This window comes from Heterocephalus glaber, unplaced genomic scaffold, assembly GCF_053883595.1.
Source record: "Heterocephalus glaber isolate CG9 unplaced genomic scaffold, H.glaber_assembly_v1.0 deba00000937, whole genome shotgun sequence".
In the NCBI taxonomy this organism is placed as follows: domain Eukaryota; kingdom Metazoa; phylum Chordata; class Mammalia; order Rodentia; family Bathyergidae; genus Heterocephalus; species Heterocephalus glaber.
This window is the reverse complement of record NW_028258173.1, coordinates 6,370,352-6,388,398: the sequence shown is the minus strand read 5'-3', so window position 1 is coordinate 6,388,398 and position 18,047 is coordinate 6,370,352. Positions and strand designations below refer to the sequence as shown.

Genomic DNA, 18,047 nt, shown 5'->3' with positions numbered 1-18,047 from the left:
TTTAGGAGGTCATTTATGATCTGATTTGGTTTACATGTGTGCCTTTGAACACTTGTGAGAGAAATCAATGTTTCACCACTTTCTTTACATTTATATAGCTTCTCTGAATGCTCCTCACACTCACATGGTATCGGTCAAGTGCAATATATTGTGCCTGTTGAGGGATGACTGACACATGAAAACTTTCTCACACATACTGCATTCACATGGTTTTACTTCAAGATTTTTTTTTTTGCACAGATTGAGATCTGGGATCCAGACATAGGATTTACTGTGCTGACCACCTACAGTGATACCTCAGTTGTCAAATGGTTCCAGACTTGTACTTTCCACTTCTTTATTTTATTTTATTTTATTTTGTACCGGGGATTGAACTTGGGTCCCTGCGGTTGCGCAGCAGGCAGCAAAACCACTGAGCTAAATCCCTGGCCCTATTTTCCACTTCTTGAACAGCAAAGCTTGAAAAACACCTGGTCAGTGTTCGTAACTATGCTCAATAGTCAAACCAAAAATCTGACTTTAAAAAACGCATATAGGCTGAGAATGGGTCGTGTGTCACATCTGGCTCCAGAGGGGTGACACTTCAGTATGAGTGCCGTTCTTGGCCAGACAACATACAGTGCTTGTGTTAGTATGTTAATTTAGTCATTGTGCTTTTTTGTGATTTTATTTGTGTAAAATATCATAATCATGGCTACAAAGAAAGTTAGTGATACCAGCAGTAAAGCTAAGAGGAAAACTGCAAGACTCACTATAGAATCAAAGAGAAATCATTGTGAAATTTAATGAAGTACTAGAAAAAATGAATGTGTATGCATGTAATTTTGAGGCCTCAGAACCAATTATTTGGTTTTCCATTATTTCTTATGGGGAAAACATTTTCGGTTTTTAAACTTTTCAGTGTTCAAACATGAATTTGGAATGAATTGAGTTCGACAACCAAAGTATCACTGTCCTTTGATTTTACAGAGCATCTCTTCCATATGGCTGCTTACATTTCACCCAAAATGTTTGCATTAATCTTCCATATTCTTGTTTTTCTATTTGTTTTCTCTCCAAGCCAGACTCTTGAGGGTTTCCAGCATCACTTTTCTGTAGAGATTCTTCTTGAAAGGATCAAGCAAAGACCACTCCTCCTGAGTGATGTTCAAAGCCAGATCCTCAAAGGCCACTGACACCTAACACACTCCGCTTCCCGACTCCTGTAGTTCTCCTGGCATCCTCCCTACAGCTCCTGCAGCCAATGGAAGTCACAGTGCCACTAAGGTAGAGTCACTTGGTTCCTCACTCAGCAGCAGTGTGGGGTTTTAGAGTACGGCTTTTGTGTGAATCTTGTCCTCACAGACTTGATCCCCAAATTCCTAGCTCATCAGATAGACTTCAATCTCATGACACCAATCCCTAAGCCTTTGGTAAACTATCCTCGAGGCTTGCTGCTTCAGTTCCTCCCACCTCTCCAGTCTTATTAACAATGAGATCTCCATGTCCTTTCTGTTCTGCTGGCCCCGTGACAACACTTCACCCCAGTGCTGGGCTCTTTCTTCCTTGACCAGGCTCCCACTCACCCTGAGAACTTAACACAGAGCCCTACCAGCCCCAGCAGCTTCTCCTTCTACAGCCAAAGTCCAGGAGCTGCCTCAGATCTGGGCACTTAGAGATAGAGCAGCTTGACTGGTGTGTGCAAGGCCTCAGGTGGGGTATGGTGCAGAGGAGTAGAGATCCCTCCCCCACTCTTAGCTCAGAGGCATTTCCGGTATGTGGTCCCCTGTGTCTGACCCTACAGAATGTTTTTCTGGCATTCCTATTAAATCCCTTGTGGGGGCTGCTGGAATGGTAGGCATCACTCCAGCACCTAGAAGTTGAGAGTGGCCATTCATCCCCTCTCTGTGCCTGGGCCAATGGAAGCATCACTTCCCCTTGGCTGGTAATCTGGGCCTGGAGAACCCAGGGAGTGCCACTGAGTGGGTTGGCTGTGATCACAGAAGCAGGAGCCTGTGTCTTGTCCTGGTGTTATGGAAATCTCGGAAAGAAATACACAGAGACACAGAATTCGGATAAAATAATAAAATTTCTTCTCGCAAGCAGATGGGAACGCCAGAAACCAGTCTGGTCAATATCGCCCCCTTTGTTCAGCATTTCCCTTTTTATATCCTTTTTAGCCATTATCTCATCCCTAGTGGTCTTTGATATGTAAATACAATTCCAGTTCCTATTTACAAGTCACAGACACAAGATAGGCACATATACATTGTAAATTCACCCTGGCATGGTAATTTTGTTAGGTTAATGAAATTACTGGTTAAAATCAGATAATCCTCACCTTAAACAAGGAGTTACAGGAAAAGCAAATCTTAAAAGAACACATTACTTATTTTGCTTCTACAACTACCTTAATATGCAATCTATTAAGTTATCTAAAACTTTTCCATATCATTCCTCCCTCTGTTTACTTCGGGATAATTCTTCTACCCATTACAAGTTCTATCCAGTTTATCTATATTTTTTAACACTAGCATTTGGTAGTCTTGAGCTGCAGCACTGCGCTACCGTATAAATTTTGAAATCCATTGGATGACACAAGGACCAAACATTAATAGTAATATTATAACAAGAAGGGGACTCAGAAGAGTTCCTATCCAAGTTTTTTTTTCATTCTGTTTTTCCGTATCACTGGCACTTGTGAAGGATTCTCTCCCTGTGTTCCTTTCTGCCACAGCTGATTGCAGATGGGTCTCAGTGCCCAGCAGAAGGACAGAAACTGAATGGCTTCTTCTGTTTGGAGGTGCTGGGTCATTGAGTTGTAGCCATGCAGGTTCCATGAGCACAGGAAATCAAAGTATCTCACAGGAGCTGAGACAGAGGCATGTTCCTCAGGGACCTAGGTCCCATGGTGAACATTAGTAATCTCCTGGGGACTTGTTAGTGCACAACGCCGCCTCCAAATTCTAATGACCTTGCTTCAGAAGGGTCGGCTATTTCGTAGGATTTTAAAAACATAAATTAAAATATTTTTCCAGTGAGATCAAGACCAGGTTCTCTCACGTGCTAGGCAAGAGCTCTAACACTGAGACATACCTCGAGGCGTGACAGCAGTTTTCAAGGGCCTCAAGAGGACCCACTGCCTTTGCTAATTTGCTCTTTGAAAACTAAATGTAGTTCCCTTAATGCAGCTCCCTTCATGTGTTCCTCACACTAAAGTGTAACTATCTGGGGCCAGGGATTTAGCTCAGTGGTGCTGCCGCCTGCCTGCCTCGCAAGTGCAAGGTCCTGAGTTTGATCCCTGGTACCAAAAAAAAAAAGTAAAACTATCTGAATGGATTTCAGCCTTATTGACAGCTTGGTTTAATGGCAGGAATTCCCCATAGCCCCATTGCTTCACAGTTTTATATCTCAACCTCCCACAGTTTGTGAAATGTACATACCTTCCGCATGTCTTATTTTTGTTTTACTTATCAAGTCATTCAACAAGCTTTCTTTGAGCAACACTGTATTCAAAGCATGGTTCTGGATACTGTAAATGCAATTGTGAGTGAGGTAGGCAAAGTTACTGCTTTATTTCATTCTGACTTTGGTCATTATTAGAATCCAACAGCATACAGGGAAGAACATGCAGAAATGGGTGTGACTGCATGGATAACTGGAGGAAGTAAAGAAAGATACCCAGTGTTCATCTGTTTGAAAATTCTGCCTTCACTCACTAGTTCTTTTTTTGTTTTGTTTTGTTTTGGTACTGGGGATTGAACTCGGGTCCTTGAGCTTGCGCAGCAGGCGGCGGTGAAACCACTGAGCTAAATCCCTGGCCCTCACCCACTAGTTCTTGGTCTGGCAGTCCCACTCTAGAAACTCTAAACAACTCTGAGGTGGGCCTAACACCTGGGAATGAGCAGAAAAGTGAATTTTTTTTGCAATCTGTATCATCAGCCCTCCATGTAACACCTCACATGGCATTTTGGTGCAGGGAACTCTCAATGGGAGATGGTTCAACCCCCATATTGAATGCTGGAGTGGGGCCTGAATGCTTCTGTGCTATGACCCCAACTGTGGAGGGCCATGAGGGTATGAGCTAAGATGTTGCTTTGTCCCTTGTGGAAAGCCTTGCTTCCCGTTTGCAACTACAAGACCCTCACTGGGGCAACACTCTGGTGGGACCTGAAGGCAGCAGAAAAAAGGAGGGCAGCTTGGTATGATCCATAATGGTAACGAGCTACTTTTCTACCTTCAGGACTCCCCTCCCTTGGAACACACAGTGCAGGTGACACTGCAGTTGGCAGCAGAATCTCATCCAGGGCAAATCTGTGCATACTGCGAAAACTCCCCCTTAGCTGCCCCACAGCTCTCTCCTGATCCTCTGCTGCTGCTAGCCTCTTTTGAGTGTCCTTTTCTGGAAGACTCATGAGCGAGCATGTTTTAAGCTCTTCAGGATGGTGAATTTTCTTTCCCCTGGTGGCCATTCAGTGCACAGACTCAGTTCCCTGCTCTCTGCCTGCCTGCTCAGGTTGATTCCAACCCAACAGACACTGTGGCGGTGGGCATTACCACCGGCTTGGTGCAGAGTGAGACCAGGTTTGACTTTGGGAACCCAGAGGCTGTCTTTCACAAGGAAAACCCTAGATTAGAGCTTGCTTCATGGGTTTCCTGAAATGAAGCTTTTGAGTAGAATCCAAAAGCACTGGGCAGGACCTACAGAGAAAGGTCTTATGTCCTCTATCCTTCCTGACTCATCCATGGGCTGTATTCTTAAAATTGGTCTAAATTTGATCCCAATCAAGTAATTCTTTAATATTTAATATTTTCACATCTGACTTTTGAGAAAGGTAAAAGTAATCAACTATTATGTAACCAGGCAAAAGGTAAAGAGTTGATCTCTAGGAAGAAATAGTATAAATATAACCTGCTGTGGAGAAGCCTGATGCAGAATTCAGCAGCAGTGCTTTAGCTGAGCCTATATAGACAATGCTCAGGCTCTAGAAGAGGACCTGGCTGTGGAAAGCTAAGGAGTTTACAAGAAAGCACTTCTGCTTGTGGCCTTGTTCTTTTCTCCATAGGGTGATGACGGCTCCGTGAGGGTGGAGATTATACAAGACTGATGAAGACATCAACTTATTGCCATAATTTTGGGTTGGAGAATTTTCTTTCATGTCACATCTAGCTATCAGAATTAACTTCTCAAGACACTCATGTGGCCTGTCATTTCAAATTCCTCTTGGGACTGGGCTTCCTTTAAAAATCGCTGGGGATGGGGTAGGGATTTAGCTCAGTGGCGCTGGTGCCTGCCTTGCAATCACAAGGTCCTGAGTTTGATCCCTGGTACCAAAAAAAAAAAAAAAAAATGCCCTGGAGGGGAAAAAATAAGAACCAAGATAGATTATGTAAAGGTACAAATTTCTAGTGATGAATGTCATTATATTGTTACCTAAAATTTACCAATAGAATTTTTTTTACAATCCCTGGAAGTCACATTTCAATAAAAGAACAAAGAAGATCTAAGTCTCAGTTACTGAAGAAGGATGTCAAGTAGGAGAGGGCAAAGTGGCTTGGATTTTCAGTTTGTGGCTTCTGAATCTATTACAAAGACAGGATGCATTCAGGAAACTTGAATTAATTGTTTTCCTTACCTCAGTGAGACAGAAAATGATCAAAATCATCATTACTGCTGTCACAGATATTGCCAAGATGAGCTTGTTGTTGTAGCTATGCCCTGTAACTTCTTTTGCGAACTTAAAAAAAAAAGAATCTTTTCTTAAAAGAGAAAACACCACCTGCCTTGCAAGCACAAGGTCCTGAGTTTGATCCCTGGTACAAAAAAAAGAGAGAGAGAAAAGAAGAATGAAAGCTGACTACTCAAAATCCCATTCTTCCAGGTAGATAGTTTGCAGGGTCTTAAAACATAACAAATGGAATGGGTTACACATCTTATCATGCATGTTCTTTTGTTTACCTTGTGTGTCAGTTCAGCTTTTTTTCTCTGAAGGAGCAGGGTGGGCATTGCTGTCCTGGCCAAAGTTATGTGGCCAAGACAAAATACAGAGTAGGAGCCCCTAGGGCAGACCCTCAGGTTGGGTAGTTGTCCTCACCTCCCTTGACTCCTGCTCCTTTTCTTCTCTCTGGTCTTCTGTGCTCCCATTGATAGAGTTCTCACTTTTCCAGTGGTCTGCATCCCACCGGGCCTTGGACACATTGACTTCTTGCTGCTCCCTGAGAAGCTTCATCAGGAGGCCCGTTTTGGAGATGGGCTTGGCACAGGGCAGTTGCACATGGGCCTCATTCAGAGCAGTCCATTTTTAAACACCAGATGACTTCGGAAATCAGCCTTCTTATGTCATTGGACATAATGGCTGGAGTTACTGGTTTAGGTAAGTTTCAAACTGATCACCTGGGGATGACAGCAATGGGGAGGTGAAGTCTTTGGGGAGTGAGTCAGTGCCCACGTTGGGGTGACCCCATTGTGCCTGCCTGGTCTCATTCATAGCTGTCATTGGGCTGAATGCAGTCACAGCAGAGTCTGCAGCAGAAGGATTCTTGTGGTTTCAGTTTCTTCTTGCACATTAGTGTTCACTGCAAAGCCTCATCCTTCAAAAGTATTTGCTGTGGTATGGTTTTCTATAGGGTGCTTTCTAAGGAAGGTTCTGAATGAGCATGTAATTCTGAGACACGATTCTGCTGAAAACGCAAGTCTCTTGAAGATGAGAACTGTTGTGAAGGGGAACTGATGAGACTCCTCGCTGCCAAAACAGAGGCCTCCTCGCAAGCATTGGTCCGCTGCATGTATTTTCCTTTCTCAACTTTTCACTCAGTTTGGCCTTGGGTGTTCCGTGGGCCATAAGAGAATGCGTTTTATGAAAGCAGTGATTTGGGGGGGCGGGTAAGATTGGTTTAGTACACTTCATAGTTTTCGCTCTGGCATATGCATCTTCTAACATCAACACACTGTAGACAAAGTAATTTGCCCTGTTTCTCACCTTAGGCAGGGCTTTGGCAGGGATGGAGGAGAGAGACTTGCCCACTGAGTGATGTTTAAGGGAAGAAGAGACTGCTTGCTCCCTTCTTTATGTGGAAGCAGTTTCCTACCAACTTCTGGCCTCAGTACCTCGGATGGTGCTCCAGTCCCCTGGGATGGGTCTCTTCGGGCTTCTTTCTTTGGTGACATCCTCCAAGAGTGGCTGGGGACTCTGCTTTGCCTTGACCCCCTGTTTTCTCACTTCCTTGAAGAGACTTTTTTGAGCCCCTTTGGCCCCTTGGGACCTTCTTCAGTGTCTGAAGCCTTTTTCTTCCAAGATGAACATCTGCCAGGCTCTTTTCCTGCGGTTGGTCATTTTCCAATTTCTTTGGAAAGATTTGTCATTTAAATGAGGGATGTGAAAGGCTGGAATGCATAAGCATGGCAGTTTTTCTTTTTCACCTTGTTGTTTTCCTGATTTTCAGCCTCCAAAACATTTTCCAAAGGATGTAGCTTCTTCAGTTTAGTTTTATAAATCAAACTGTAGGATGCAGGTTGAAGACACATTCTTAGTATGGATTTCAAACTGAACTCTTCTCCACCAAACTGGCTCTCCTTATGTCCCGGTCTTTCCACCTGTCATTCTGATCTTCATCTAGTTCAGAAAGCATGAATTCAGGTTTGATGTTGTGCTTCTCTGTCCACCTTACCCCCCAATTCTTCAGTCACTCAATCATGTAGTGCTCCCAGGTTTCTCTTTCCACTGTCACCACTTCTCTGCTCAGCTGCTTCTCACTTTAGTCCCAGATTTCCTAGAGCTTTCTAGGTGGTTTGCTCCTAAGAGCAGAGAGAGGTAGGCAGGAGCTAAAAAGTCTTAAATGTGAGGAAAAAACGACTGTGAAATCATAATATTAGCTTATTTTGTTTTAGGCAAATTATAAAGTTATTTCCTGGAAGCCATTCTCCTGAAACAGTGAACCCTTACACAAGGGATGCCTGATTCCCAATTTGTTTGTTTTGATCCTGTGGATTGAAGCCAGGGTCACTACCACTGAGCTATGTTCCTAGTGCTTTTTCTTTGGTACGTTAGATGGGGTCTTGCTAAATTGCCCAGGCTGGCCTTGAACTTTTTTTTTTTTTTTTTTTAGTACCAGAGATCGAACTCAGGCCCTTGTGCTTGCACAGCAGGCGAAGAAACCACTGAGCTAAATCCCCGGCCCTGGCCTTGAACTTTTGATCAACCTGCTGTAGCCTCCTAAGTAGCCTGTATTAGGGGCATGCACCATGGCACCAAGCTTCAGATATTTTATTTATTTATTTATTTATTTATTTATTTATTTAAACACAGACGGGAAACACATGATATGTATTTGAGAGATGTAATAGGGGACATGGCACTGAGCCTCCCAGTTGCCCTCCCTGAAGGACCTCCATCCCTTGTGTCCTCTATGTCCCTGAAGAGGTATCCTGTACCAGCGTGGTCCACCAGAACTGTGAGGCTGAAACTTAAGCCTGTTGTCCAGTATGGAGCTACTAAGCCCTTGAAATATGGCTAGTGTGACTTGGCTGCCTTTTAAATTTTACTTAATATGTATTCCTTTGTATTTCAATAGTCCTATGTGGCTAGGGGCCCAGTCTCATACTGGCTTTATCTTGGCTTTGGTCGTTTTATCAGTGCTGGTATATCTTGAAGATAAATTGTTTCAGACTACTTTACTTTTATTTTTTATTTTGGTACCAAGAATCTAACTCAGGGCCTTGTGCTTGCCAGGCAGGCATGGCGCCACTGAGCTACATCCCTGGCAATCCTACCTTATATTAAAAACTGCTACAAAATACTCCCTTGAAGCCAGGTTTGGTGGTGCATGCCTATAATTCCAGCATTTAGGAGGCTGAGGCAGGAGGATCACAAGGTCAAGGTCGGCCTAGATTATGTAGCAAAACCTTGTCTCAGTCATCCACCCAAGCCTCCTTAAAGCAAAATACAGTGGTACCACTTTATGAACTTAATTTGTTTTATGATTTTGGGGGAAGATGGCTGCATTTGTATTTGTATGGGGAAGATGGCCATGGTCGTGTTTGTCACCTAATGTGGAGTTTGTGAAAGGAAGCAAGATTTTGCCAAACACTTTTGTTTGCAAACCAAATTGTTTACAAACAGACACATTCTTGATCCAAGGTATTGTATTCTCTTGTAATTCATGAAAGCAATCTCTTACTCAGCCTGGAGGGTCACGGGCTGTCATTTTTTATAACCAAAATACCTCACAACAATCCTAGATTCCCCACCCTTCCACTTTTATTAGCCTAGGCCTGGGGACCAGGGGTACCATGAATCATTGCCCTAATATACACTTGCCACCCTGGGTCCTGTCCTGGTGGCCTTCTTTAGTATCAGTCACAGTTCTCTTTGATTCTCCTTTACAAATCAAGGTCTCTGGGGAAGGCAGCCATTGAGGTAGAACACCCACGACTGGCCTTGCCTTTGACTGATGAGAGTGGCTAAGTAACAGTAGTGGTTTTTTGGTTTGTGTTTGTTTTTTGAGACAGAGTCTTAGTAGGTAGTTTAGGCTGGCCTTGAACTTATGTAGCCCAGGTTGGCCTCAAACTTGCAGTGATCCCCTTGCCTCAGCCTCTTGAGTGCTAAGTTTACAGGTGTGTCACCTGTAGTTTTGATGGTGAATCTGTCTTCAAATTGTCCTTGAGCCATGTGGATCCCTGAGAGATGTGTGCTTTTATTTTATTTTTGGCACTACTGTATTCTTTACCTACCCTATTCCTCCACACCTCTGTGCTAGTTGGCCAAGTGTTGGGATTTTAAGAAGAAAAAAACAATGTGAATTTTCTACCAGCATGTAAGGATGGACAACTGCTACCAAGACGGGATACCCATTCACACTTGAGTTTCAGGGCTTGGGGAGAAAGACAGGACTTGACCCCTGAGTGCAGTAGGCTCAGTGATCCAACTATTCTGGTGATCCCAACCCCCTGGGAGAGGGGTCCAGAAGGTAGGCAGGTAGACGATACCCTGTGGGCAGGAGGCCAAGTATGCAGGGAATGATTGGCTCATTCTTTTTTGTGGTAGTGAGGATTGAACCACAGACCTTCACATTAAGCCACATCCTCAGCCTTATTTTATTTTTTCTTATGAGACAGGGTCTCACTGAGTTACTAAGTTACCCAGGCTGGGGTCAAACTTGTGATCCTCCCAGAGTGCTAGGGCTACAGGGATGTGCCACCCTACACCACTGCACAACTGGTTCTTGAAAGAGCAGAGGAAAGTGGACCCAGAACCGTGGCCATTTGACTGCGAATCTCAGTCACAAGGATCTGAGCTTCAGTCCCTATACTTTTTGCCCTTGTTCTTGCTATATGCACACATATATTTAATTATTTGCATTTTAATTTCTCACCATACAGTTAAAAGTGGTTATGAATTTTATGTATTTTAATATTAGTAAAAAAGTATTTTACAACCACTGCTAGAGCAAGACAGCTTCAGGGAATGACGACCTCTTCCAGTGCCTCACTGTCCTCATCCTCAATGGCCGACTCTGTTAGCGCCACTTCTGTGATGACTTTGCAGAGCTGCTGGGAGAACAATGCCAAGGCAATGAAGTTTTCCCTACCCCTTCACTTTAGACAGGAATTTTTTTTTTTTTAGGTACCGGGGATCGAACTCAGGTTCTTGGGCTTGCGCAGCAGGCAGCGAAACCACTGAGCTAAATCCCCGGCCCCTTAGACAGGAATTTTAAGTCATCCCTGGCCACTTACCCTGCATCCTTCATCATCAAAAGAGTCCTTGCCATGGAGCAGAGATGCAATCCTTTTCACCTGTGAGGCACTGATAGGTCTGTACAGATCCCTCAGCCAAAGTGGCAAACCAAACCCAGGGACGCCATCCTGGAGAGCAGATGGGGACTTAGGACTTCTGCTTTCCCCTGCCTCTTCCACGCCAGCACCCAGTCCTCAAATTTACCTTGTTTTCATGTTCCATGTTGTATCTCCCATGCCAATGTTGGGAGAAGCCCCTTGTGGGAAAACACACATGCAAGACAATTAGTGATTGCTGTTATTTTTCATGTCTCAAATTGCACGCCTTAGGTCTCATTAGGATAAAACCTGTACCTTGGTCCATAATCACAGTGAGCAAGGTCACCCCAGAACTGGGGTCCTGAAAACAACTCTACAATGCTGGGCTTTCAGAGGCTCCATCTGTTACCAGGGGCCTCAGGAAGTCTCTGGAGAGACCCCTGCACCTGGCACAGCTGGAACACAAGCGGGATTATCATCCCCAATTATACCATAGGTCAGGTACCTCGTGCAGTGAACAAACTGCATGACCATACTGAGTGGAAGCGTTTCACTCTCTCCAGAGCCTTTCACATCAGTCTCCTGCACACTTAGTCCCACAGGCAGCCCTCAATGGGGAAGAACTAGAAGGTGCTTCTATTTTCCTAGCTGTCTTATCCAAAAGTTGGCACATCAAGCAAATACCCAAGTCCAGTTAGTAAAGTGGTACAGTTCAGAGATTTTCATAGCAAGGGCTGTCACTGATGAGTTGTGAAATCAGTTTAAAGGACATGATTAACCCTAAAACACAAGATGTCCTTTTTGAGTACACCATGTGTGGTGTACACACTTGTAATCCCAGCATTCTGGGAGGCTGAGGCAGGAGCGTGGCAAGTTCAAGAGCAGCCTGGGCAAGATCCTGTCTCAAAAAAAAAACAAGAAAAAAGCTGGGGATGTAGCTTAGTGCAAAGGCACTGGGTTCAATCTCCAGTATGAGAGAGGGAGGGTGAGGGAGAGTGTGAATGAATTTGAGGTCTGAGTAAATGGAACAGAGGATGACAAGGGAACAGGAAGTGTGCAAAGGTGCACTTCCGCCCCCTCTGAGGAAGGATGCCTACTCCACCCTCCAGCCCCAGCCTAGCTCCTGGGCCTCCACGAAGGCCTCTGGCTGTGCCTGCGCTCTCCACAGCAGTAGGCGTGCCAAACCTATCGCCTCCACCCTCGGCACTGGATGTCTGGTGACATCAGGTGCCTCCCCGCTCCTCAGGCCCATCTCAGCTTTGCTGGAGCCAAGTGAAACCCCAGAGAAAGGAAGGGGTCTTCTCCCACAGGTGGGCTCCACACTGTGACATCAGGGATTGAAATAGATGAGTTCTAAGTTCATCTCGTGTTCTAGTTCTGATGTATTTACTGAATGATTGGCAGACTCGTATTTACCTTGGGTATCCTTCTTCAGTTTCCTCTGAAGCTCTTCTGTGGGAATAAATCTGTTTTGGAAGAAGACACAGTCATGAGCATCCACCGACATCTCTTAATTTTTAGTCCTTTAATTTATCTTAAGTCTTAGTTACTCAGTGTGATGATAACCTTTCTGGAGACAGGAATTCTACCCTGTTAATCATAGGTCATTGACTTTTCCAAGGCACCTTGCTTGGAGTCTTGCATGCAGCTGGAAATTTTTAAAATCTAGTACTGGGTGAAACCATGGCCCTTGCACTGAGACAGATAGATATAGATATAGATATAGATATAGATATGAATACATGGAGATGGAGATATAGGTATTGATATGGATATTTTTTGAGAAAAGGTCTCGCTAAGTCACTAAATTGCCCAGGCTGTGCTTGAATTTGCAATCCTCCTGCCTCAGCCTCCCAGAGTGCTAGGATTTGGGGCATATGTCACCACTCCCAGCCATTCAGATTGGTGCTTTGGTTCACAAACTTAATTTCTTTCACCATTCTGGCCCCAGAATTTGTTCCACGATTCTGGTTGCAACCAAACTATAAGCATCTGACCCTATGTTGGTCCTGCTTTTGGTACTCAGAAAATAGTCTTTGCGCTCACCAAGAGAGTACACACTCCTTCCTTTTGAAGCAGTCTTACCTATCATTATCACAGGACTGACCCCAAAGCAGATTGGCAGATAATGACCTGATGAGAAAGACTTCTGTCCCAGGGACAGCACTTGTCTGCACCATCAGGGAATTGTGTCACTGTAGGGAGAGGCCTGGGAGGCACAGCCAAGCACAATAGGAGGCCTTGATGAGAGCAGAATTAGAACTAAGAAATCAGCTGAATCCAGCATGTAATAGAAAGGGCTGAGGAGGGCAGGTCCATGCCCCCCCCCAAACACACAGGGGTAGCCTCACCAGCAGAAATGACTCCACATCTGCTGGCCCAGGTTTCGTATCCATTCTTACCCAATGCTAGAATAGGTATGGCCCATGCTCGCTCCTTCTTCACCTTTTTGTGCTTCTACTACTGACCAGCCCTTCTTTGAACAGACATATTTTTCTGTCGAGTTCCACTAGAATCTGATACACCAGGAATCCAGCTGGTCCTTACACATCTCCACTCTGCTCTGTTGGGTATTTTTTTTTGGTTTTAGTGTTTGTCTTCCTTGTTTGAGACAGGGTCTCCCAATGTAGTCCAGGCTGACCTTGAACTCAGTGTGTGGTCCAGGCTGGCTTTGACCTCATGGTGATCCTCCTGCTTCAGCCTCCCAAATGCTGGGATTGCAGGTTGCAGCACCACACCCAGCTTTATTACATGTTGATCTTGGTGTTTCCTTCTTGGATACCTGTCCTTTAAAAAACTCACAGCTACATTTTTAGTTCTTGGAATAGGGGGCAGTACCTCACTGTGGCTTTAAGAAATGGACAGAAATCTCTTAAGAGGGGACTGGGCTCATGAGAGCCAGGGGATTCAGGGAAGGCTTCATGAAGAAAGACAAGCTTCAGTTGGCTTTTGGCACATTCATGGCACTTCCACAGGCAAGGTGAAGTGGGGATTTTAGAGGCACAGACAAAAACAGGAATGGGCATTGTATGACTAGAGCATGGAGAGGGACTGCTTTGGCTGGGACTGAAGGCTGCCTGACTGTGGAAAAAATAAATTACCAGGTGATTGAACTAGAAGGGGAGTCAACGTTTGTCAACTTAGGAAATTACCCTTTAACTGTCTAGCAGATGAAAAGTAAAAGTAACAAACCATTACATAATCAGGCAAAAGGTAAACTGAGGCAAGCTCCAGGAACAGGTTAGTGTAAATAGGACCTGCTGTGGGAAGCCTGGCAAAAGACTCAGCAGCAGTGCTTCAACTGAACCTATTAGTGCCTCATGCACTAGAGGAGGTGGCGGCTGCAGAAAGCTAAGGAATCTACAAGACAGACTTATGTCTTGTGGCCTTGTCCTTTCTCCCCAGGGTGATGACAGCTCCTTGAGCATAGACTATGAGATAAACGAGGATGTCAAATTGTTGATATAGTAGTTTTGGGTTGGGGAAATTTTCTTTCATGCCAATTCTGGCCATCAGAATTCACTTCTCTGGATAGTCAAATGGCCTGTTATCTTGGTTTCAATTCCTCAGAGATCTCTTCAGAGTGGGGTTCCTTTAAAACTCCCTGGAAAACACTGGGCATGGTGATGAACACCTGTTATCCCAGCACTTGGGAGGCTGAAGCAAGAGGATCGATGTGAGTTTGAGCCCAGCCTGGCTACATAATGAACTCAAGGCCAGCCTGAACTACATAGCAAGACCCTGTCTCAAAAAAATAAATCCCTGGAAAAAAAATAAATCCGTGGAAATATTTCAATAAAAGAACAAAAAATACCTCAATCTCAGTTACTGAAGAAGGATGTCAAATAGGAGAGGGCAAAGTGGCTTGGATTTTTAATTCATGGGTCCTGAATCTATTATAAAAACAGGATGCATTCAGGAAACCTGAATCAATTTTTATCCTTACCTTAATGACACAGAAAATAAGCATCAAAATGATCACTACTCCCATCACGGATAATGGCAAGATCAGTTTATAATAGTCAAATCCTGGAACTTTTGTGAGCTAAAAAAAAAAGAAAAAAAAATAACAATAATAATTTTTGTTAAGTAACAAAGAGGAAGGAAGGATGAAGGCTGACTATTCAAATCCAATTCTTCTGGGTAAGTAGCTTACAGGGTCTTAAAAACATACCATGATGGGACATGTTACAAATCTTATTACTATGCATGCCCTTCTCTAATTTGTTTACCTTGTGTGTCAGGTCAGCTTTGTTTTCTCAGGGAGCAGGGTGGGCATCGCTGTCCCGGCCAGTTATGTGGCCAAGACAAAATACAGAGTAGGAGCCCCTAGGGTAGACCCTCAGGTTGGGTAGTTGTCCTCACCTCCCTTGACTCCTGCTCCTTTTCTTCTCTCTGGTCTTCTGTGCTCCCATTGATAGAGTTCTCACTTTTCCAGTGGTCTGCATCCCACTGGGCCTTGGACATACTGACTTCTTGCTGCTCCCTGAGAAGCTTCATCAGGAGGCCCGTTTTGGAGATGAGCTTGGCACAGGCCAGTTGTTGCACATGGACTTTAGAGCAGTCCATTTTTAAACGCCAGATGAGTTCGGAAATCAGCCTTCTTATGTCATTGTTGGAGATGAATGGCTGGAGTTGCTGGTTTAGATAAGTTTCAAACTGATCACCTGGGGATGACAGCAATGGGGAGGTGAAGTCTTTGGGGGGTGAGTCAGTGCCCGCGTATGGGTGCCCCCATTGTGCCTGCCTGGTCTTGTCCACAGCTGGCATTGGGCTGAATCTAGTCACAGCAGAGTCTGCAGCAGAAGGATTCTTCTGAGTTGTCTTTTCAGAGATAGTTTCTTCTGGCACACTGTTTAGTGCAAAATCATCTCCTTGATAATTATCTCCTATAGCATGGTTTTCTACAGGAGTGTGTTCCCCTGAAAGTTCTAAAGGTGCATATAATTCTGAGACAAGACTCTCCTGAAAATTCAGGTCTCCTGAAGATAAAAACCGTCCTGAATGGGAACTGTCAAAGCTCCTCACTGCTGAAATCTGAGGCCTCTGTACAAGCATTAGTTTATTGTGCGTGTTTTCCTCTCTCAACTTTTCACTCAGTTTGGTCTTGGGTGTTCTGTGGGCCATGAGAGAGTGAATTTTGTGAAAGTGGTGGACTTTTCCAGAATGTAAGATTGGTTTAGTGCCCTCCATGCTTTGAACTCTAGTGCTTGCATTTTCTAGAACCAAAATGCTGTGGATGAAGTCATTTCTTCTGTTTCTCCTAATGACCTTCTTCAGTCTTTGAAGCCTTTTCCTTCCATACCGAACCTCTGCCAGGTTGTTTTCCTGGGCTTGAGCACTTTCCAACTTCTTTGGAAAGATTTGGCGTCTGAATTTGGGACCAAAAAGGCTAGACTGCATAAGCATGGCAGTTTTCTCTTTCTTTTTCACCTCATCAATTTTTTCATGAATTTCTGCATCTAACAAATTTTGCATAAAATACAGCTTCTTCAGTTTATTTGTGAAAGTCGAGCTGTTGGATACAGGTTGAAAAGAAGAGTTTCCTGTATTGTTTTTCAAATAACCTAGGGTATTATTTCCGTGTTGTACTTTTGAAAAAAGCAGCTGAATGAATGGTAATAATGTTGACTCTACATCGTCTAGATTTCCCTGTGAGAAGTATGGCAATATGTAACTTAGTGCACTAATAATATCACTTTCATCGTTAATGTCTAGCTGCTCTTTCATAAAGCCCAATGAGTCGATACCAGTTTTTTCTGAAGATGTCTTTTCAGGCTCAATAGTGAGCTTGGTGCTGGTGCTCTTCTTCCAGGCTTGTAACGCCTTCATGAAGGTGCCTTCGGGGTTCTCTGTAGGTGCTTGTCCCACTGTCAGAAAAGAAAAGACTGCTCTCAATCAGGGGAGACTGACAGACAGCCAGCTTTTTGTCACCCCACACTATACATGCCAGTCCAATAAGTTAGAGGTCAGTAAATATTTGAGTGCCAAATGGAAGGGACAAAAGGAAGCCCAAACTTAAACCTATGAAAACCACAACAGAAAAAAGAAAAAGACCTCTCTTGCTAAAGTGACTCCCTACTCGGTACATGCCATAGTGGGAAAAACAGCAACTTAACTTAGGACAGTCAGTTGATTGGTACTCAATCAAAGGCCAAATACTGACAAATATTGGCCCACTCTGCAAGCCCCTCTGTGGACCTTCCATGCCCGCTCAGGATCGTGTATGCAGCATTCTCTGCAGCCACAAAGGAAGGACAAGGCTTCCTCGCTCCACCTCTTCAGTGTGCCACGTTCTTGCTACTGTCACAGATGACCACGATGAAGGACAGTCCTCCGAGGACAGGGAGGCAGACATGCGAAAGCAGAGTCCCCACTCCTTCTGCTAACAGGTCCTCATCTGGATAGGTCCTCTCCACCTATTTATTCACCAGCCAGTGCCTTCACTTGGTCCCTGCTCCCATATATCTGAGCCCAGTCATGGCGAACTTTTAGGGCCCGGGTGCCAAACTGCAATCCCAAACCCACTTACTTGCAAAGTGCCAACACTGCAATGAAACTCGTGTACTGAGGTTTTAGTTTAGAACAAACAAGTCTGAATTAAAATCTTTTGTCGTAAAAGAAAAACATGATAACACATGTGCCAAAGGTTCACCACCACTGTCCTAGCCCCATAACAAAAGGCTCTACACAGAGCCAAACGCTATTCCGCCCTGGTTCTTTCTTTAGATTTGGGCAGGGATCTGAGGTGTAGGTCAAGAGGTTTTTACTTTGCCTGATTGTATGCCTATGTGGAATGATGTGCAATAAATCGACAGAATAACAGCAATTTTGGGATCAACATTACTTGAGGTCCTGATGTACAAGGGAAGAAGCTGTTTCTATCAGATGCCTGCCCTACTTTCATTTCTAATATTTCTAACCATCCAAAGCTTCTGATGGTATGAAAGTCTCGTGCCCAGTGTGACTGTGGTGGTGGTGATGAGGGCCAGAGGAGGAGGTAAGGATCATGAGGAAAAAGGAGCATGGGCTTGTGGAGAGCCCAGAATTGGGGACAGAGACCCAGGCATGAGGCGCTAGCACTTGACACCTCTCATCTTGTTGTCCTCATCTCCAAAAGGAGGCCAGAAATTCTTGTTTTCCTCATCTCTGAGGGAGGAATGAATGATGTCACTGGTGAAAATTTGTTAGGAAATCCAAGCAACATTGCTTTTGCATAAGGAGCAGAGTGCTATTACTTATTATTAGCACAGATCACTGATAGAGACCTGAATTCAAGCTGTCTGGATGTGAAAGC

The 18,047-nt window shown here is 44.3% G+C and overlaps 2 protein-coding genes across 19 annotated transcripts in view; one reads left to right on the top strand and one right to left on the bottom strand.

Annotated features, from left to right (window-relative positions):
* The window catches only part of Llgl2 (LLGL scribble cell polarity complex component 2), a 123,844-nt gene that overhangs the window by 70,298 nt on the left and 35,499 nt on the right, over window positions 1-18,047 (top strand). For 12 of the 15 annotated variants that reach the window (XM_021241094.2, XM_021241095.2, XM_087208472.1 and 9 more), the window contains 2 exons: window positions 1,065-1,266; window positions 6,148-18,047. The exon at window positions 6,148-18,047 is cut by the window's right edge and continues 35,499 nt beyond it. The gene's annotated coding sequence lies outside the window, so the exon portion shown is untranslated. Of the gene's footprint in view, window positions 1-1,060; window positions 1,267-5,045 lie in introns of all 15 variants that reach the window. The other 3 variants (XM_087208468.1, XM_087208467.1, XM_087208469.1) reach the window with 3 other exon arrangements.
* The window catches only part of LOC101718063 (leucine-rich repeat-containing protein 37A2), an 11,870-nt gene continuing 4,206 nt past the window's right edge, over window positions 10,384-18,047 (bottom strand). Inside the window, exons 2-7 of one of the 4 annotated variants that reach the window (XM_021241182.2) lie at window positions 15,116-16,620; window positions 14,697-14,795; window positions 12,167-12,216; window positions 10,917-10,968; window positions 10,712-10,840; window positions 10,384-10,525 (exon numbers count right to left, since the gene is read on the bottom strand). In XM_021241182.2, the coding sequence (XP_021096841.2) occupies window positions 10,436-10,525; window positions 10,712-10,840; window positions 10,917-10,968; window positions 12,167-12,216; window positions 14,697-14,795; window positions 15,116-16,620 (1,925 nt within the window). In that variant the 3' untranslated portion in view covers window positions 10,384-10,435. Of the gene's footprint in view, window positions 10,529-10,711; window positions 10,841-10,916; window positions 10,969-12,166; window positions 12,217-14,696; window positions 14,796-15,115; window positions 16,621-18,047 lie in introns of those variants that run through there. The other 3 variants (XM_013078096.3, XM_021241181.2, XM_087208485.1) reach the window with 3 other exon arrangements.